Genomic DNA, 23,134 nt, shown 5'->3' on the forward strand with positions numbered 1-23,134 from the left:
TTGTGGCTCAGAGATTTGTATGTAGATTATATTTATTTTCCATAACAAACAGGATAACTTAAATACCCTGGCAGTGGCAATAAGCTTAAATGTTTGTATTTACATTTTTTGAGTTAATTTTCATAAAATATGCTATTTAACTGCTACTGTTTAATAAGGACAGATTTAAATTGTGTTTGCACAACAAATGTTTTGGCGCTTTTGTTCATCCATCCATCCATCCAGATGGCTTTTGTTCATGTGGGAGAATATTCCAATAAAGGTGCATTACACACTACTTTTGAATTCATTATTGGGCTTTGCGTACACAATGCAGTTAATCGCGATTAATCGGAGAAATAGTGCGATTAACTTCGATAAAAAATTTTAATCGTTGCCCAGCCCTAATGTTAACGTAACATATTATGGTAAGAGTCATTCAAATAACTATAACATATAGAAAATGTTCTAAGTTTACCAAACAATCCGTCACTCCTAATCGCTAAATCCCATGAAATCTTATACGTCTAGTCCAGTGGTTCTTAACTTTATTGGAGGTATTGAACCCCACCAATTTCATATGCGCATTCACGGTACCCTTTAGTGCAAAAATAAATACATTAAAAAATTCTAATTTGAAGACAAAGTTAAATGTTTTTTTTTTTTTTACTGGTGCACAAAATGATACGTGCATGAACATCCTCTTGTTCAAAGAACAAAACCAACACAGTGCATGAACTCACAACAAAATACACATCTGCAAATTAGATGGAAAATTAGAGGGAACATTGTTTGGGAGTATCCATAATACGCCGATAGGGAGAAGTTTTTATTCACACGATGAGTTGGGTGTGTCTTGACCTCCGCCGAACCCCTCGAATTCAATCGTAACCCAGGTTAAGAACCACTGGTCTAGTCTCTTACGTGAATGAGCTAAATAATATTATTTGATATTTCACGGTAACGTGTTAATAATTTCACACATAAGTCGCTCCTGAGTATAAGTCGCACCCCCGGCCAAACTGAAAAAAACTGCGACTTATAGTCTGAAAAATACGGTATATGCTGCAGCTGTTACATATATGGTAATTGTAATATATTGTTCCATTCCATTTTCTACCGCTTATTCCCTTTCGGGGTCGCGGGGGGCGCTGGCGCCTATCTCAGCTACAATCGGGCGGAAGGCGGGGTACACCCTGGACAAGACGCCACCTCATCGCAGGGCCAACACAGATAGACAGACAACATTCACACTCACATTCACACACTAGGGCCAATTTAGTGTTGCCAATCAACCTATCCCCAGGTGCATGTCTTTGGAAGTGGGAGGAAGCCGGAGTACCCGGAGGGAACCCACGCATTCACGGGGAGAACATGCAAACTCCACACAGAAAGATCCCGAGCCTGGATTTGAACCCAGGACTGCAGGAACTTCTTTTTGTGAGGCAGACGCACTAACCCCTCTTCCACCGTGAAGCCATACTGTATATATAATATGTAAATATTTCCTATACGTTATATTTCAAATTGCTACTACGGTACATTTTTTGTCCACTTTCTACCTGCATTATCCTTTCCATCCTTACACTTTCAATTCTTTGTAACTGAGCTACTGTGTGCAAGATTTTCCCGTGTGGATCAGTTTGTCTAAGTCATGGGTGTCAAACTCTGGCCCGCCGTGTAATTTAATTTGGCCCTTGAGGCAATATCGAAGTAACATTACAGCTGGCCCGCCGTTATTACACAGCAGCCGGGCCGCTGGAACACCGCAATTTCTCACTATTGCAAATAATCCCGAAGTTCAGTGACACTCCCGAAAATCTCCCGGGGCAAGCATTCTCCCGATTTCCACCCGGACAACAATATTGAAGGCGTGCCTTTAGCATTCTCTACAACTTGTCGTCACGTCCGCATTTCCTCCAAACAAACAGCGTGCAGGCCCACTCGCATATTGTATGCGGCTATTACACACACATAAGTGAATGCAAGGCATACTTGGTCAACAGCCATACAGGTCACACTGAGGGTGGCCGTATAAACAACTTTAACACTGTTACAAATATGCGCCACACTGTGAACTCACACCAAACAAGAATGAAAAACACATTTCGGGAGAACATCTGCACTGTAACATAACATAAACACAAACAAAACAAATACCCAGAACCCCTTGCAGCACTAACTCTTTCGGGACGCTACAGTATATTTTGATATTTACCTCAGAAGGCTGCAAAGAGAAAAGAGGCATTACATTTGTATTTAAATTTTATTTAAAAAGCCATTGATAGTTTTTAATTATTATTATTATTATTATTATTTGAAGTTCGATATTACATGTCACAATAAAGTTAAATAAAATGATAAATGGGTTGTACTTGTATAGCGCTTTTCTACCTTCAAGGTACTCAAAGCGCTTTGACACTACTTCCACATTCACCCATTCACACACACATTCACACACTGATGGAGGGAGCTGCTATGCAAGGCGCCAACCAGCACCCATCAGGAGCAAGGGTGAAGTGTCTTGCTCAAGGACACAACTGACGTGACGATGTTGGTACTAGGTGGGGATTGAACCAGGGACCCTCGGGTTGCGCACGGCTACTCTCCCACTGCGCCACGCCGTCCTTACAGTAACTTATAAGTTATTGTATATAAGCCTTGCTTGTTCAATGTTCAATGCAAAACTTGTTTGGGTCCCTATTAAAAGGTTCATTTGTTCAACCTCGGCCCGCCGCTTTGTTGAGTTTTAAATTTTGGCCCACTCTGTATTTGAGTTTGACACCCCTGGTCTAAGTCGAAGTTATTGTTGCATCCCTAATCTCCACGTTGGTGATCAATGTTGAACGACAACAATTGGACCGACGCAGCAGGACTCGATGAGACTCAGCACGCCATTTCGTGCTAAGAGTGCTAAGCGGAGAGTGCGGTGCTGATGCACTTTTATTTTCGACGTCAATAACACAGCTTCACAAGACACGTAGTGAGACTTGAGGCGAGCGATGTGGAATTTTAGCAGCCGGGGGGGGGGGGGGAAAGTGGCAGGACACCCCATGCTGACGACGCCGCTAATGTCAAGAGCGATCAGGTTTTTGAAGAACGAGAACAAGTTGACGCCCGTGGTTTCAGCACATAGAAGCCTGGTTCTAACTTAGAGGAGCTACCTAGGGCAGGGGTCGGAAACCTTTCTGGCTGAGAGAGCCAAAAAGCCAAATATTTTAAAATGTATTTCCGTAAGAGCCATATAATATTTTTTTTTAACACTGAACACAACTAAACGCGTGCATTTTTAAGTAAGACCAACATTTCTAGAGTATAATATCAATCATCAATCAATGTTTACTTATATAGCCCTAAATCACTAGTGTCTCAAAGGGCTGCACAAACCACCACGACATCCTCGGTAGGCCCACATAAGGGCAAGGAAAACTCACACCCAGTGGGACGTCGGTGACAATGATGACTATGAGAACCTTGGAGAGGAGGAAAGCAATGGATGTCGAGCGGGTCTAACATGATACTGTGAAAGTTCAATCCACAATGGATCCAACACAGTCGCGAGAGTCCAGTCCAAAGCGGATCCAACACAGCAGCGAGAGTCCCGTTCACAGCGGAGCCAGCAGGAAACCATCCCAAGCGGAGGCGGATCAGCATCGCAGAGATGTCCCCAGCCGATACACAGGCAAGCAGTACATGGCCACCGGATCGGACCGGACACCCTCCACAAGGGAGAGTGGGACATAGAAGAAAAAGAAAAGAAACGGCAGATCAACTGGTCTAAAAAGGGAGTCTATTTAAAGGCTAGAGTATACAAATGAGTTTTAAGGTGAGACTTAAATTCTTCTACTGAGGTGGCATCTCGAACTGTTACCGGGAGGGCATTCCAGAGTACTGGAGCCCGAACGGAAAACGCTCTATAGCCCGCAGACTTTTTTTGGGCTTTGGGAATCACTAACAAGCCGGAGTCCTTTGAACGCAGATTTCTTGCCGGGACATATGGTACAATACAATCGGCAAGATAGGATGGAGCTAGACCGTGTAGTATTTTATACGTAGGTCTCTTATTGTTATTCTGACGCTAACTCTGGAGGGGGCGTGGCCCGCGGGCCTGCAGCGAACTGGGGTGGGCCAGGACCGCCCTCGAAATCAGCGAGAGCTGCGTAGATGGCCCACCTGAGCCTTGTTATCTGATCACCTGTCGCTTTGTTATAAGCATCAGCCAGGAGGAGAGAAGGGGTTGGGGCTGGAGCGAGAACGAAAGAGAAAAATACAATTGCTGGAAAGCAACTGAGAGACTTATTGAAAAATAAAACAATAGTGTAACCCTGAAACAGGCTCTCATGTCGGTGCTTGGTGGTCTGAAGAACCCCAAGGAGGACAAGCCCCACACGAACCAATAATAAATACATAACTTCTTAACGCAACTTCTTGAACAGGTGTGGTAGTAAACGGATGGATGGACTAAAAATGCATGAGAATGTTTTATGTTTTGAACATTATTTTTTAACACTTATTACAAGTGGAATTATTCATTACTTATCATGTCAAGCAATGTCAGCTCAGATTTATCCGAGAGCCAGATGCGGTCATCAAAAGAACCACATCTGGCTCGCGAGCCGTAGGTTCCCTACCACTGACCTAGGGTATATGTAAAAATAACCACATTTTACAAAAATGTGTTAATCATAGTCAGGCTTGAAACCATTTAGACATGATAAACGAGGGACGACTGTACAGCGGTTCATAACCTAATACAAGCTGTCATCAACTCCGTCCTACCTGATGAAGCATCGTCGCTTTCTCCGGTGTTGCAGCTGGAACTAGATTTTGCTTCCGTGCGGTCGGAAACGAAGTCGTTCATCTGTCCGAAGTCTCTGCTCCACCTCAACATGCCCTCATCGCTCCCAGCCTGACCCTCCCACTGGCAGGCCTGCACGCCCAGCAGGGACCGGACCTTGGTTGAGTAATCCAGTACAGAGGAAAAGTCCATCCCTAGCAAGGATCCTACTCCCGGGTAACCGGGTCCAGGCCTCTGAGAGTGACCAGGAACTTTGCGGTTAGTTTTTTTCTTCATCCAAGAGAAACTGCTCCTTCTGTTGGAAGGTCCTTTTGAGATATGACTCTCATCCACATATGTTTGTTTGTCCAGGCTAAGACTTGGATCGCCATTCCTGTCTCGATCTAGGCCTACAACTGCAGCCATGCCAGGCATCACCAAAGGCTCCTCCCTGACATGTGCACTTGGTGGCCCAATCTCCAGTTCTAAAGGGGCACCATCTCGCTCCCGAGTGTCATGCACATCTTTGAGCATCATGAGAAAAGTGCTGAATTTATAGTTCATGTCTGGCTTGAACGCGGGGGCTTTTCCATTAGCCTTATCTGTCAAAGACTGGAAAGATACCTCCTTTACATTTGTCAATGTACTCATGAAAGACAATGGCGAAGGTGGAGAAGATAAAGTTGTCTGATCCAATTCTGTTGCCTTCACACTGGAAGTAAGGGGTATGAAGTCCATCGGAGACGATGCTAGAGAAAGGTCCTCCTCTTCACTTTTGACTCCAACAGAATCTTGGCACATCAAAGGCGGTGTATTACAGCTGGAAACCGTGTCCTCATCATTAGCCTCATGATCAGACTTGGATCTTGCTTTAGTGGTGCTAAAGTCCAATTTACTTTCTGAAATAACTGTGGTGTTTTTAGAGGGCTCTATCAGGTTTTTGCTATGATGTAAATTATCTTTGTGCCCAGCTTTCTTCTTGGCTTTTCTATGTTTCTGCTTTTGCAGAACTTTCATGGTCTTCAGAGCTCGTGTCATCAGCCCGTTGCTGGCTGGAAGATGGGCAGGTGGATCTTGTGGCGTAACTTCAGACAACTTCTCTTGGACAGGCTTTAATTGGAGGGCAGTTGTCTCAGGGGCAGTAGTCTCAGAGGATGGGTCTTGGGGCCCCTGGTCACTGTCAGATACTAGAGTTCCCTCCAACTGAGGGGATAGAAGAGCCACAATTGAGACAGAAGTATCTAGCTTATTTGGGCTTTGGGAAGGTTCGGAAGAAATTTTGTTGGGGGTACCGATCGTCCCCGTTTCTTCCAAGTTCTTCACTAACATAGTTTTTGATTCTGAACTGTCTACACTAGAAGTGATTTTGTCCACTTTATCTTCTTTAACCTCTGCCACTTTGTCCAATACGTCCGACTCACAGGATTGGTCTGCAACTGCCTCTTTTGACGTTTCTTTACCTTTAGCGTATGAAGTCTGGTCATTAGGACCAATTGTTATCTTGGAATTCAGGATTTTCTTGATGTCTATGCGAATTAATTTGACAAGGGGCAGCTTACACTGGGAGATCAGAGCTTTTTGAAAGTCCGTTTTTGCCACCAGGGCTGTTGATTCTTTTGTCTGGTTAGAACTGGGTACAACAACCTTTTTAATGGCCCTCACTTTACAATGTTCACTTTGACTGTTATTCTTGTCACTTGTCTTCTTGCTGGTCTTTTTTACATGCACATGACTTGTTGGATTAGACTGTTTGCCAGTAATTGAATCTGTAAAATCAGAGATGACCTGCCTACTTCTTAAACAGTCACCCTTCTCAGGTGGTCTGTGAGAATCCGCACACTCTAGCTTTTGTGACAGCCCTTGAAGTTCAGAACAGGTCCCAGATATCTGCTTGTGGGACATTTTTTGAGGTCCAGAAGAAGTCACAGACTCCTGATTTTGTGAAAACCCATTAGATTCAGAATGCTCTATGGACGCTTCCTCCTTTGACAGTCCTCGAGATCCGGAATCTTGTTTCTGTGACAATACTCGTAATTTAGAAGAAGCCAATGATTCCTGCTTTTTAGACAATCCTCGAGGATCAGAAGAAACCATAGACATCCGCTTCTGTGACAAACCGTGGGGTATTAAAGAAGCTATGCACTCCTGCTTTTTTAATAATACCCTGGGTTCCAAAAAACTTATAGGTCGCTGTTTCTGTACCAGTCCTTGAGGTTCAGAAGAATCTACAGATTCCTGCTTTTGTGACAATCCTCGAGGTTTAGAAGAATCCACTGACTCCTGCTTTTTAGAAAATCCTTGAGGATAGTAAGAATTAATGGATTTCTCAGTCCGTGATGATTCTCGAGGCTTAGTAGAATCCACTGACTCCTGCTTTTTAGACAATCCTTGAGGATCAGGATACTCCTTGGACTTCTCCTTCTGTGACAATCCTCGAGGTTTAGAAGAATCCACAGACACCTGCTTTTTAGACAATCCTTGAGGATAAGGAGAATTTACAGACTTATCGGTCTGTGTCAATACTTGAGGTTTAGAAGAAACCACTGACTCCTGCTTTTTAGAAAACCCTCGAGGACAAGAAGAATTCATGGACTTCTCGGTTTGTGTCAATTCTCGAGGTTGAGAAGAAACCCCTAAATCCTGCTTTTTAGACAGTCCTTGAGGATAAGAATAGTCCATGGACTTCTCATTCTTTGACAATCCTAGAGGTTTAATAGAATCTACTGACTCACGCTTTTCTGATGATACTTGAGGATCAGAATAATCCATGAACTTCTCCTTCTGTGACAATCCCAGAGGTTTAGAAGAATCCACAGACTCCTGCTTTTTAGACAATCCTGGAGGATTAGAGGAGTTCCTGGACTTCTCTGTCTGTGACAATCCTAGAGGTTTCGAAGAATCCACTGACTCCTGCTTTTTAAACAATCCTTGAGGATAAGAAGAATTCATGGATTTCTCTGTCTGTGTCGATTCTCGAGGCTTAGAAGATTCCACTGACTCCTGCTTTTTAGACAATCCTTGAGGATCGGAGGAATTCATGGGCTTCTCTGTCTGTGACAATCCTAGAGGTTTAGAAGAATCCAATGATTTATGCTTTTTAGATGATCCTCGAGGATCAGAACAATCCATGGACTTCTCCTTCTGTGACAATCTTCTAGGTTTAAAAGAATCCACAGACTCCTGCTTTTTAGACAATCCTTGAGAATCAGAAAAATCCATGGACTTCTCCTTGTGTGGCAATCTTCTAGGTTTAGAAGAATCCACCGACTCCTGCTTTTTAGACAACCCTAGAGGATCAGAAGAGTTCTTGGATTTCTCTGTCTGGGACAATCCTAGAGGTTTCGAAGAATCCACTGACTCCTGCTTTTTAAACAATCCTTGAGGATAAGAATAATTCATAAATTTCTCTGTCTGTGATGATTCTCGAGGCTCAGAAGAATCCAATGACTCCTGCTTTTTAGACAATCCTTGGGGATCAGAATAGTTCATGGACTTTTCTGTCTGTGACAATCCTAGAGGTTTAGAAGAATCCAATGACTTATGCTTTTTAGACGATCCTCGAGGATCAGAACAATCCATGGACTTCTCCTTTTGTAGCAATCTTCTAGGTTTAGAAAAATCCACAGACTCCTGCTTTTTAGACAATCCTTGAGGATCAGAGAAATCCATGGACTTCTCCTGTGACAATCTTCTAGGTTTAGAATCCACTGACTCCTGATTTTTAGACAGTCCTTGTGGATCAGAATAATCCATAGACTTCTCCTTCTGTGACAATCCTCGAGGTTTAGAAGAATCTACAGAGACCTGCTTTTTAGACAATCCTTGATGATGAGAAGAATTCACAGATTTATCGGTCTGTGTCAATACCTGAGGTTTAGAAGAAACCGCTGACTCCTGATTTTTAGAAAACCCTCGAGGACAAAAAGAATTCATGGTCTTCTCGGTCTGTGTCAATTCTCGAGGTTTAGTAGAAACCATTAAATCCTGCTTTTTAGATGATCCTTGAGGATCAGAAAAATCCATGGATTTCTCTGTCTGTGACAATCCCCAAGGTTTAGAAGAATCCACAGACTCCTGCTTTTTAGACAGTCCTTCAGAATCAGAAGAACTCATGGACTTCTCCTTCTGTGACAATTCGAGAGGTTTAGAAGAATCCAATGACTTCTGCTTTTTAGACGATCCTCGAGGATCAGAAGAAGCCATGGATTTCTCCTTCTGTGACAATCTTCTAGGTTTAGAAGAATCCACGGTGTCATGCTTTTTAGACAATTCTCGAGGATAAGAAGAATTAACGGACTTCTCCTTCTGCGACAATCCTTGAAGTTTGGAATAATCCAATAACTCCTGCTTTTCAAACGATCCGTGAGGATGAAAAGAATCCATAGACTTCTCCATCTCTGACAATCTTCGAGGTTTAGAATCCACTAACTCCTGCTTTTTAGACGATCCTTGAGGATCAGAATAATCCATGGACTTCTTTTTCTGTGACATTCCCCGAGGTTTAGAAGAATCCACCGACTCCTGCTTTTTAGACAATCCTTGAAAATCAAAAAAGTGAATTGACTTCTCTGTCTGTGACAGTTTTTGAGGTTTTGAAGAATCCACTAACTCCTGCTTTTTAGACGATCCTTGAGGATCACAATAATCCATGGACTTCTTTTTCTGTGACAATCCTCGAGGTTTAGAAGAATCCACCGACTCCTGCTTTTTAGACAATCTTTGAGAATCAAAAAAGTGAATTGACTTCTCTGTCTGTGATAGTTCTTGAGGTTTAGAAGAATCCACAGACTCCTGCTTTTTAGACAATACTCGAGGATCAGAAGAATTCAAGGACTTCTCGGTTCGTGTCAATTCTCGAAGTTTAGTAGAAACCACTGAATCCTGCTTTTTAAACGATCCTTGAGGATGAAAATAATCTATGGACTTCTTCTCTGACAATCCCAAAGGTTTAGGATATTCGTCTTGCTTTTTAGACAATCCTTGAGAATCAAACAAATTCATTGACTTCTCTGTCTGTGACAATTCTTGAGATTTAGAAGAATCCACCGACTCCTGCTTTTTAGACAATACTCGAGGATCAGAATAATCCACAGATTTCTCTTTTTGTGACAATCCTTGAGGTTTAAAAGTATCCACTGACTCCAGCTTCTGTGACAATCGTCGAGATCCAGAAGAAATGGACTTCTCCATCTGTAACAGTCCTCGAAGATCAGAAGTATCTACAGATTTCTGTGTTTGTAACAATTCTCGAGCTCCAGAAGTCGTCCCAGACTGTTGCTTTTGTGACGGTCTTTGAGGTCCAAAAGAATCCACTGTTTCCTTCTGTGACGGTATTGATGTTGTAGAAGCCACAGGCTCCTGCTTTTGAGATAATCCTCGAGGCTTAGAAGGCTCCACCAACTCTTGCTTTTGTGACACTCTTAGAGGTTTCAAAGAACCCATAGCCTCCTGCTTTTGAGATAATATGCAGGAGTCCATAGAATCAACTAACTCCAACTTTTTTAAGAAACCTTGAGTTCCAAAAGAACCTGCAGACTCTGGACTCTTAGACAATTTAGGAGGCCCACAGGAAACCATGGAATCCTGCTTTTGTGGAAATATTTGAGGCCCAGAAAAATCTATGGGTTCCTGTGGAAATCCTTCAGGTCGAGAAAAATCCATGGAATCCTGCTGTCGCAACCATTCTTGGGGGTCAGAAGAATCCAATAACTCTTGCTTTTGTGACAAAAGTTCAGCAGGACTTCCAAAAGTTGTATTAGCAGCAGTGATGTTTTTAGAGACAATATACTGCGATTTCTCAGGTACAATCTTTGTTTTAAGTACCACCTGAGACTGGTCACCCGGTGCAGGACTCAAGGCAGGACCACCAGGAACCGCTAGGTTTTTACTAGCAACAGGGACCTTTTTCTTACCGAGCACCTTTGTAAAAACGGTACGATCAACAGTTTTTGGTCGTCTGTCTTTACCTGATTTGCTAAACCACAGACCACTTTGCATCTCAGGTTGTTTCTTTTCCTCTTTGGCGACATTAGCCGCCGGTTGAGTCAATTTAGACTGACGTTCAAGTGCTTTAGGACACAAAATCTTAGGGACAGAGTCAAGATCTGAATAAGGGCACTCTACATTCCTATCTGATGGATTTTTACATGGGATCTTTTTAGACTTTTTTGATGAGTCACCTTCTTTCCTCATGCCAGATGATTTTTTTAAAGTGCCATGCGTAGTTTGTGTTTCTACTGGGGATGATGCCGTCAGGGAAGTTAGTGATCCACTTATCGTGTGCGAAATTTCTGGAAGATTGGAGACCGGCAACATGGAAAGAGAACTGGGAGGACAGGCTTTTTTTACTGCCGAGGAACTGTCGTGGAAGGCATCTTCTATGGACAAGGAGACTATGTTTGGTCTCTGCTGGAGAATAATTTCAGCTTCGTCCACACTGGACTGCCAAGACGCCTCAAAGCGTTTAGGAATCTGTAAAGAGAAAAAGGCAATGAAGAACGAGATTGACATTTCAATAGGGCATGCAAGTGGGAATAAGTCAAGGAATTACTGTACAGTGTATTTGTGGTTGTGCGCCCTTTGCTTCCCCTTTCTACGCAGTTGAGCAAGCTGTTCAAACTGAAAGCCTCCATGGAAGATATGAGTTGATTTATCTTCCACCCAGGCTTGCTCCTCTGGCTCCCCAAATGTCCTGACATGGTAGAGGCGACAGGGACGATCGCTGGGCTCTAGGACACAGTAAATCACAATCATCAGTTAGCATCTCAAAAGCCAGGCCTAGTAAGTCAGTCAACAACACCGCTCGCTCACCTTTGACCCTGTGATAGACTCCTAACGCAGGGTCAACGATCACCTCGCAGGGCCACCACGGCCGTCGGTTGAACTTTGCCCAAATGAGTTCGCCCTCTAAAAACTTCACAGGTGGCACGGAAGTTCTTGTCAGGTCACTCTGCTGTCAACAACACAGGAAAAAAGTCAGGATAATTTTGTACTTCGATAAGATTGTTTTTATCAATAGACAGTGCACCACTTAGGGTGTAATTGTTCAGTCTTAGGGGTTTAGTTGTAGGCTTTAATAGTGTTAGTTAAACTGCTGAGACAAGACGCATGCTCCATCTGAAGGGCTGCTAAATTGTGCTGAGGAGTGGGAAATATCCCATTCAGTGCTTACAAAGTCTGACATCAACAACATTCTAGTCAAAAATAAACAATAAACATGGCTGACAAACACACTAAACTACTATTTGTTTGATTTAAAAATAGTTTACTGGACGTCGTTGGAGCAACACTTGCCTTAAAATGCCTGGAAGGGCTATCTCCGAACAGAAAGAGCTCGCTGTCGCTCTCCCACTCGTCCTCGGAACAATCCCAGTACCGTCGTCGCACCCCTGACGACTGGGATCGAGTGATGACCTTTGCTGATGAAACCTTGGTATCCTTGGAGTCTGCAGGGATGGATTGGATCTCATTCGCAGGTGTTTCGTGTTTGTTGTACGAGTCTGTAATGGTCGGGAAAGTCTCCTGCTGCTCTTCATCGTGGTTGTCCTCATCCTCGAACAAGGACGACTCAAAGTGAAGGAGGCCATTTGCAAACGGGCTGTTGCTATCCAGAGAGAAGGCTGGACTCGGAGGACACGAGAAACAACCGTCTGTTTTCCTCTCCGACGTGCTAGGACTGCTACAGCTAGCTGATGGCGCATCTTTAGATCCACCGCTTTGGACCTCGGGTGGTTTCTCATCTCTCCTTGCGAGGGAGGCACCACAATAATCCCTGCAACTGTCCCAGGAGTCCTGCTCCGGCTCCTTCTGACTCGAGGCCCACTCCCAGCTCTTAACCGGCTGGGCCGGCAGGACCAGGTCAGGCTGGCTGACCATGGTGGTGAGATGCTGCAGTCTCCTTAGGGGGCTGTAGGTGGAAGACGGGGGGGACGGGTCCCGTTGCGCAAAGCCGTAGACACGTTGCAGGGAGGAGGCGGCCGACATTGTCGGGCGGGGGTTATTGTTGTGGGAGAGGTCACGGGCAGCCGTCAAAGTGTAGCTAGAGGTCTGGCTTGGGCCTGCATGTGGCCCACTCATGCTGCCATCGTTCCTCCCTTAAACAGAACCAAGAACAATCATTATCAACACGTTTACATCCAAACACTATACTATAATTGTAATAGACTTGTTTATTTTACAGTAGGGTTCCCCAAAAAAGGGTTGTCAGTATAAATACTGGACCATGCTCTAAGTCATTTAGTCCATTAAGTAGCAAGAAGCTTTTTGACACATTTTCTGTACATATCTCAAAAAGTTTGTGTTCTTTGATTCTAATTCAGTGGTTCTTAACCTTGTTGGAGGTACCGAACCCCACCAGTTTCATATGCGCATTCACCGAACCCTTCTTTAGTGAAAAAAAAATATATATATATATATTTTTTTTTTTTTTCAAATTCAAGACAAAGTCGTATGTTTTTGGTAACACTTTAGTATGGTGGAACATATTCTAAGTAACAAAGACTTAATTTAGAGTTATTTGGACAATAGGGGAACATATTCTAAGTTATAAAGACTTAATTTAGAGTTTTTTGGTTAGGGTTAGAGGGTTAGGGTTCTAATAAGGCCATGCCGAATAAGGCATTAATTAGTACCTAATGACTAGTTAAGAGCCAATATGTTACTAATTTGCATGTTAATAAGCAACTAATTAATGGTGAATATGTTCCCTATACTAAAGTGTTACCATATTTTTTTACTGGTGCACAAAATGAACGGTGCATGAACATCACCTTGTTCAAACAACAAAACTAAGACAGTGCATAAACTCACAACAAATTACACACCTGCAAATCAATCCGCTGTTGCCGTATCCGTAATATGCCAACAGGGAAAAGTTTGTCTTTACACGAAGAGTCGGGTGTGTTTTTGACCTCGGCCGAACCCCTGAGGTCGACTCACCGAACCCCTAGGGTTCGATCGAACCCTGGTTAAGAACCACTGATTTAATTCAAATACAGCAATGGTGTCCAAAGGCCACAACATGTTCTTTAGTGGCCTGCTACATATTTTCAAAATGTATGGATTGGATCAAGTGTGAAAGGTTAAGGTAACCCAATCCATCCTTAATAATTTTTTTGTTGAAGTCCAAAATGCGTCTTGAGTACATTTTTATTTACTGTATTTATGTATTGCCCTGCCACTTGGGGCACTGACCAAAAAAAAATCACATCCACAGCGCAATTGGCATTTGTATATTCCAGCCTTTAAGACCAGTTGATCTGCCGTCTCTTTTCTGCTCTACCCCCCACCCCCCTCTTATGCGCAGAGAGGTAATCAGGTAACTCTTCGAAGTCGGGACCTGGGGTGGACCACTAATCTGTGCTTAAGTTGATGGCGTCTCTGCGTTGCTGACTTGTCTCCACTCAAGATGATCCCCTGCTGGCCCCACTATGGACTGGACTCTCACACTATTAACTAGATTCTACTCGACATCCATTGCACCGGTCGCCCAGGGGCATTGTATCCCATTGGGTTGAGTTTTTTCTTGCCCTGATGTGGAATCTGAGTTGAGGATGTGGTTGAGGCTTGTGCAGCAATTTGAGACACTTGTGATTAAGGGCTATATAAATAAATCCATGGACTCCTGCTTTTTAGACAATCCTTGAGGACAAAAAGAATTCATGGACTTCTCTGTCTGTGATAGTTCTCGAGGTTTAGAAGAATCCACGGACTCCTGCTTTTTAGACAATCCTCGAGTATAAGAAGAATTCATGAACTTCTCCTTCTGTGACAATCCTTGAGGTTTAGTAGGATCCAATAACCCCCTTGCCCCCGGGAGACCGGTGCAATGGACGTTGAGTGGATCTCGCCTGATATTGTGAGAGTCCAGTCCATAGTGGATCCAACATAATAGTGAGAGTCCAGTCCATAGTTGGGCCAGCAGTAGACCATCCCGAGCTGAGACAAGTCAGAAGTGCAGAGATGTCCCCAACCGATACACGGGCGAACGGTCCACCCCGGGTCGCAACTCTGGACAGCCAGCGTTGCATCCGTGGTCACCGAACCTGTGCCCCCCCCAAACCCCCCCCCCCCTCCCTCCACGAAGGAGAGGGGGGTAGAGCAGAAAAGAAACGGCAGATCAACTGGTCTAAAAGCGGGGGTCTATTTTAAAGGCTACAGTATACAAATTAGTTTTAAGATGAGACTTAAATGCTTCTACTGAGGTAGCATCTCTAAGTGTTACCGGGGGGGCGTTCAAGAGTACTGGAGCTCGAATAGAAAACGCTCGATATTCCGCAGACATTTTTTGGGCTCTGGGAATCACTAATAAGCCAGAGTTCTTTGAACGCAGATTTCTTGCCGGGACATATGGTACAATAGAATCAGCAAGATAGGATGGAACTAGACCGTGTAGTATTTTATACGTAAGTAGTAAAACCTTAAAGTTGCATCTTAAGTGCACAGGAAGCCAGTGCAGGTGAGCCAGTACAGGCGTAATGTGATCAAACTTTCTTGTTCTTGTCAAAAGTCTAGCAGCCGCATTTTGTACCAACTGTAATCTTTTAATGCTAAACATGGGGAGACCCGAAAATAGTACGTTACAGTAATCGAGACGAGACGTAACAAACGCATGGATAATGATCTCAGCTTCGCTACTGGACAAAATGGAACAAATTTTAGCGTTATTACGGACATGAAAGAAGGCCGTTTTAGTAAAACTCTTGATGTGTGACTCAAACGAGAGAGTTGGCTCGAAGATAATACCCAGATTCTTTACCGAGTCGCCTTGTGTAATTGTTTGGTTGTCAAATGTTAAAGTGGTATTAATAAATAGGCGGAGGATCAGGGAGAATTAATGGACTTCTTCTTCTGTGAAAATCCTTGAGGTTTCGTCGAGTCCAATAACTCCTGCTTTTTAAACAAACTTGAGGATGAATAGAATCCATGAATCCAAAGAAGGTTTCTCGTTGTATCCCATTGGGTTGAGTTATTTCTTGCCCTGATGTGGGATCTGAGCCGAGGGACGTCATTTTGGCTGGTGCAGCCCTTTGAGACACTTGTGATTAAGGTCTATATAAATAATCTCTGATTGATTGATTGATTGATTGATTGATTGATTGATTGATTGATTGATTGATTGAATTCTTATTTATTACAATTCGAGATGTCCGATAATGTGTTTTTTGCAGATATCCGATATTCCAATATTGTCCAAATTTTAATTACAGATTCCGATATCAACCGATACCGATGTATATAGTCGTGGAATCAACACATTATTATGCCTAATTTTGTTGTGATGCCCCGCTGGATGCATTAAACAATGTATCAAGATTTTAAAATAAATCAACTCAAGTTATGGAAAAAATGCCAACATGGCACTGCCATATTTAATTTTGAAGTCACAAAGTGCATTTTTTTTTTTTAACATGCCTCAAAACAGCAGCTTGGAATTTGGGACATGCTCTCCCTGAGAGAGCATGAGGAGGTTGAGGTGGGGTGTATATTGTAATGTCCCGGAAGAGTTAGTGCTGCATTTCTGGGTATTTGTTGTGGTGTGTTTATGTTGTGTTACGGTGCGGATGCTCTCCCGAAATGTGTTTGTCATTCTTGTTTGGTGTGAGTTCACAGTGGGGCGCATTTTTGTAACAGTGTTAAAGTTGTTTATACGGCCACCCTCAATGTGACCTGTATGGCTGTTGACCAAGTATGCATGGCATTCACTTGTGTGTGTAAAAAGCCGTAGATATTATGTGATTGGGCCGGCACGCAAATGCAGTGCCTTTAAGGTTTATTGGCACTCTGTACTACTCCATACAGCGGCGTTTTAAAGTCATAAATTTTACTTTTTGAAACAGATACCGATAATTTCCGATATTACATCTTAAAGCATTTATCGGTCAATAATATCAGCAGTCCGATAATATCGGACATCTCTAATTACAATTCAATTTTTTTTTCCGTTAACTAGTTTTTAAAAAGGACGTTTTAAGCCATCTATTCGCTCACTCGCTGCGCATTTATGTCATGTGTCAGCCACTAAGAAAAGCTTTTTGTAACCCAACAACTGTCATTTTTGAACCAAATAATATATTTCGAGAATCGGTTTGAATCAAAAATCCATTCTGAAGCGATTCGTCACCCCAAGATTCGGAATGAAATCCCGTCTTGTTGTAAGAATCGCATCCTTTTGCATTTTATTATTTTGAATCCGGTAAACGGTTCGTACATCCCCCCCGCCTCCTGTAATATTTTTTTTTTGCTATGGCTCTACATCAGGGGTCGGAAACCTTTTTGGCCTAGGGAGCCATAAAAGTCAATTATTTTGAAAATATATTTCCGTGAGAGCCATATAATATTTTTTTTAACACCGAATACAACTAAATGCGTGCATTTTTAAGTAAGACCAACATTTTTAGAGTATAATTAGTCTCTTATTCTTTTTGATAACATTGTTATTATGAAGCTAACCATCCCGTCCCGTTCGGGTTCGCAGGGGAGTCGGTGGAGCCTATCTCAGCTGCATTCGGGCGAAAGGCGGTGTACACCCTGGACAAGTCGCCACCTCATCGCAGGGCCAACACAGATAGACAGACAACATTCACACTCACATTCACACACTAGGGCCAATTTTAGTGTTGCCAATCAATCTATCCCCAGGTGCATGTCTTTGGCGGTGGGAACCCACGCAGTCATGGGGAGGACATGCAAACTCCACACAGAAAGATCCTGGATTGAACCCAGGATAACTCAGGAGCTTCGTATTGTGAGGCACATGCACTAACCAGAGGTCCACCGTGCTGCCCTGAAGCTAAACAATAATAAATAAAATACCTGTTACAATTAATTCGACTTTTTCAACAGGTGCAGTAGAAAACGGATGGATGGATTGAAATGCATGAGAATGTTTTGAATTTTGAACGTTATTTTTAACACTGCGATTGTTAGGGGTTTAACGGTACGTGTATTTGTATTGAATCGTTTCTGTACAGGGGTTCCGGTTCGGTTCGGAGGTGTACCGAACGAATTTCCACACGAACATATGAAGTAGCCGCCTATGCTAAAGTCTTAACAAGCTGCCGTTCTGCCTCTGTCTCCTACACAGCACCCAGCATTGTCCCACCCACACAACCATCTGATTGGTTACATATATAGCGGTAACAGCCAATCAGCAGTGTGTATTCAGAGCGCATGTCGTCAGCGCTTCAGCGTCGAGCAGATAGGTGTTTAGCAGGTGAGCAGCGGACTCTCCCCAAATTATAATAAACACCTCCCAGTCAACGTTCTAGATGACGTTCTAGAAACAAACTGCAGCTCAGCTCGCTCGCAGTCCTGGCTTGAGGTGAAGGCTAATTAACTTTTAGCGTAACGTTAGCACATTTTGCGGTGTGTGTGTTAGCTCATTGTGCGGTGTGTGTGTGGATGCTAGCAATATAATAATGTAAGTGCATCATTAAGCCTACATAAACGCCATGGTGTTCAGGGATGAATAGTCTCTCCTATTGCTATTGTGCTATTTTTTCAGCTATAGTTACATGAATCATTAGTAATGTAGCAGCCGAGTTTGAATGGCAGGGTCCCTGCTATCACATGTTGATAAAAATATAACATTTACATAATACAAATCAACTACAGGCTTCCCAAATGCTGTAATAAATTAAGCATGATGAGTTGACTTGAAACAGTTTAATGTTGCACTTTTTATATGTGGAAGAAAAGTTTTGTCATTTAATTTAATCTGAGCAACAAGTTGAGGCAGTTTAATGTTGATTAACTTGGGCAGAATTATTATAGTGTTCCCAATGTTAAAAGGAAAAAGCCATTGTTTACAAATTTGGTAAATAAATAACCAAAAATTTAATATTTTGTTGTTTTCTCACTGTACCGAAAATGAACTGAACCGTGACATCTAAACCGAGGTACGTACCGAACCGAAATTTTTGTGTACCGTTACACTCCTAGCGATTACCAATGTCAACTAGGACTTATCTGATAGCCGGATGCAGTCATCAAAAGAGCCACATCTGGCTCGAGAGTCTTAGGTTCCCTACCCCTAATCTACATCATTTATTTTGGTGGCTGTTATACTTGGGGATAGGTTGATTGGCAACACTAAATTGGCCCTAGTGTGTGAATGTGAGTGTGAATGTTGTCTGTCTATCTGTCTTGGCTCTGCGATGAGGTGGCGACTTGTCCAAGGTACCCCGCCTTCCGCCCGATTGTAGCTGAGATAGGCACCAGTGCCCCCCGCGACCCCAAAGGGAATAAGTGGTAGAAAATGGATGGATGTTATTAGGGATGTGGGAAAAAAATCGATCCGAATACAAATCGCGATTCTCACGTCGTGCGATTCAGAATCGATTCTCTTTTTTTTTTTTTAAATGTATTTCTATTTTTATTTTTAATCAATCCAACAAAACAATACACAGCAATACCATAACAATGCAATCCAATTCCAAAACCAAACCTGACCCAGCAACACTCAGAACTGCAATAAACAGAGCAATTGAGAGGAGACACAAACATGACACAGAACAAACCAAAAGTAGTGAAACAAAAATGAATATTATCAACAACAGTATCAATATTAGTTATAATTTCAGCATAGCAGTGATTAAAAATCCCTCATTGACATTATCATTAGACATTTATAAAAATTAAAAAAAAGACTTACACTTGCATCGCATCTCATAAACTTGACAACACACTGTGTCCAATGTTCTCACAAAGATAAAACAAGTCATATTGTTGGTTCGTTTATTAGTTAAAACAAATGTACATTATTGCAATCATTTGACAAAACATTGTCCTTTACAATTATAAAAGCTTTTTTACAAAAATCTACTACTCTGCTAGCATGTCAGCAGACTGGGGTAGATCCTGCTGAAATCCTATGTATTGAATGAATACTGAATCGTTTTGAATCGGAAAAATATCGTTTTTGAATCGAGAATCGCGTTAAATCGGAAATAATCGATATATACAGTTGTGATCAAAATTATTCAAACCCCACACAATTTTGGGGTTTTAGCAAGTTGGACATTTATTCCGTATTTTGTTTATAGTCATATCAAATAAAGATGTGTCAAATAGACGAATGCAACTTAAATTGTAACACTGTATTTTACAAAATACCAAAAAAGGACATTTTTCTTAATATTTCATTGACAAAATGATTCAACCCCCTAGTTCCATGCATCTTTAGTACTTAGTAGAACACCCTTTGGCAGTAATGACATCCTTCAAAGGTGATACATAAGCGGACACAAGCTTCTTGCAACCATCTACAGGTATTTTAGCCCATTCCTCTTGGGCAAAGGCCTCCAGTTCATTCATATTCTTGGGCTTGCGGGCTGCAACTGCCTTCTTCAAGTCCCACCACAGCTTTTCTAGAGGATTTAGGTCTGGCGACTGTGAAGGCCACTCCAGAGTCTTCCAGCCCTTCTTCTGCAACCACTCTGATGTTGATTTGGAGGTATGCTTGGGATCCTTGTCCTGTTGGAAGGTCCAACGTCTCCCAAGCCTCAGTTTCGTCACTGACTTCATGACATTTGCAGCTAATCTATCCTGCTAGGAAATAGAATTCATAATGCCTTGAACGCGCTGGAGATTCCCGGTACCTGAGGCAGAGAAACAGCCCCAGAGCGTGATTGACCCCCCACCATGCTTAACAGTAGGCAAGGTGTTCTTCTCTTTGTAAGCTTAATTTTTTCTCCTCCAGACATAACGTTGATTCATAGGCCCAAAGAGTTCCAGTTTTGTCTCATCACTCCATAGAACAGTTTCCCAAAACCTTTGGGGTTTGTCCAGATGATTTTTGGCATACTGGAGACAATTTTTCTTGTGCCTGGTAGTCAGAAGTGGGGTGCGCCTGGGAGTTCTGGCATGGAGGCCTTCATCTCGTAGTGCGCGCCTTATTGTCTGGGACAAAACCTGCGTTCCCCCCTCTGCAATGTCCTGTTGTAGTTCCTCAGCTGTTACCCGGGGGTTTTTCACAACTGTACGCACACGCAATCCTCTTTCTACCACGCCCAGGTAGTGTTTCCACTGTGCCTTTAGCTTTAAACTTGAGAATTATGCTCCCAACTGTGTCTCTTGGAATGTGTAATGTCTTTGCTATTTTCTTATATCCATATCCTTTCTTATGAAGACAAATGACCTCCTCTCTTGACTTCTTTGACCACTCCCTGGACTTCACCATGTTGCAAATACACCATTGACCATCTACAACAGGGGTAGGGAACCTATGGCTCTAGAGCCAGATGTGACTCTTTTGATGACTACATCTGGCTCCCAGATCAATCTTAGCTGACATTGCTTAACACGATAAGTAATTAATAATTACGATGGTAATCACAGTGTTAAAAATAACATTTTAATCCAACCATCCGTTTTCTATCGTACCTGTCCAAGATGTCGCATTAATGGTAAGAAGTATAAAATGTATTATTGGTTAAATTTAAAATAACAATGTTATTAAAAAGAATAAGAGACTTATTATACTCTAAAAATGTTGGTCTTGTCAAGACCTGGACTGTGATGTGGTTTGTTTTCCCGTGGTGCAAAGCGATTAAAACGGACATGGCGTGAAGGTAATGACATCTTTAATCTTAACTCAAAAATATTACAAAAACAAAGGGTATAAACAAAAGGCGCTCTCAGAGGAGGTTAAAAACTTGGCTATGAAAACTAAAACTCGCACAATGGGAGAACTATGAACATAAAGTAAAACTTACAAACTATGGCATGAAAAACTTACTCGGACCGAGAAAGAGCATGGATCATCGGCATGGATAACATAGGTGTGTAGGAGGTGATAGAGGGTGAGTAGAATGTGATGTCGCCAGGCTGACTGCCTGGCAACTGCAGGCTTAAATGGTGACGTGGTGATTGACAACAGGTACATAAGTTCAAGTGAATTAGGTGTGTGAGTCGTGAAAACAGGTGAACTGATTGGTAGTCATGGAAACAAAAACAAACAAGGGTGCGCAAAAATAAGAACTAATGGAGTCAAAAACAAAACACAACATAACTAAACAGAACATGATCACAAAGAAATGACAGGTCTTACTTAAAAATGCACGCATTTAGTTGTATTCAGTGTTTAAAAACTATTATACGGCTCTCACGGAAATACATTTTGAAATATTTGGCTTTCATGGCTCTCTCAACCAAAAAGGTTCCCGACCCCTGATCTACAAGAAGCTGAGCGTCACAGTCTTTTTCAATCAGTTTAATTGTTGCTCGTTATGGTTCTAATCACATCTACAGGTGTTTTCAACACCTGATTGAGAAGACTTTATTCAAATTCTGTTTTTAAGAGTTATGATCTTCAGGGGGTTGAATAATTTTGTCAATGAGATATTAAGAGAAATGACACTGTTTGGTATGTTACACAATATAATGTTGTAATTCCAGTTGCATCTTTATTTGATATGACTATAAACAAAATACGGAATAAATGTCCAACTTGCTAAAACACCAAAATTGTGCGGGGGTTGAATAATTTTGATCACAACTGTAATCGAATCGCGACCCCAAGAATGAATATTGAATCGAATCGTGAGACAGCCAAATATTCAAAGCCCTAGATCAGGGGTCGGGAACCTGTTTGGCTGAGAGAGCCAAGAAGCCAAATATTTTAAAATGTATTTCCGTAAGAGCCATTAATAATAATATTTTTTTTTACACTGAACACAACTAATCGCGTGCATTTTTAAGTAAAACCAGCATTTCTAGGGTATAAAAAGTCCGTTATTCTCTGTAATAACGTTGTTATTCTGAAGCTAACTGCGGAGGGAGTGTGGCCTGCGGGGCCTGCAGCGACAGGCGCGTAGTCGGCCGACTTGGGCCTTGTTATCTAATCGCCTGTCGCTATGTTATAAGCAGCAGCCATGAGGAGAGACGGGTTTGGGGTTGGAGCCAGATTGCGAGCGAGAACGAAAGACAAAAAGACAATTGCTGGAAAGCAACTGAGAGACTTATTGAAAAATAAAACAATATCGTAACCCTGAAACAGGCTCTCATGTCGGTGCTTGGTGGTCTGAAGAACCCCCAGTAGGGCAAGCCCCACACTAATCAATAATAAATAAATAACTTTTTACCATTAACGCAACTTCTTGAACAGGTGCGGTAGAAAACGGATGGATGGATTAAAATGCACGAGAATGTTTTATATTTTGAACGTTACTTTTAACACTGTGATTACAAGCGGAATTATTAGACATGCACCTGGGGATAGGTTGATTGGCAACACTAAATTGGCCCTAGTGTGAAGTGAAGTGAATTATATTTATATAGCGCTTTTTCTCTAGTGACTCAAAGCGCTTTACATAGTGAAACCCAATATCTAAGTTCCATTTAAACCAGTGTGGGTGGCACTGGGAGCAGGTGGGTAAA

The 23,134-nt window shown here is 42.3% G+C and overlaps 1 protein-coding gene across 1 annotated transcript in view; it reads right to left on the reverse strand.

The window, feature by feature from the left end:
- The window catches only part of nsd1b (nuclear receptor binding SET domain protein 1b), a 98,554-nt gene that overhangs the window by 74,413 nt on the left and 1,007 nt on the right, over nt 1-23,134 (reverse strand). The window contains 4 exon segments of the mRNA XM_061899085.1: nt 4,759-11,227; nt 11,312-11,484; nt 11,567-11,708; nt 12,050-12,849. Of these exon segments, the coding sequence (XP_061755069.1) occupies nt 4,759-11,227; nt 11,312-11,484; nt 11,567-11,708; nt 12,050-12,832 (7,567 nt within the window). The 5' untranslated portion in view covers nt 12,833-12,849.

This window comes from Nerophis ophidion, linkage group LG04 (assembly GCF_033978795.1).
Source record: "Nerophis ophidion isolate RoL-2023_Sa linkage group LG04, RoL_Noph_v1.0, whole genome shotgun sequence".
Lineage (NCBI taxonomy): Eukaryota > Metazoa > Chordata > Actinopteri > Syngnathiformes > Syngnathidae > Nerophis > Nerophis ophidion.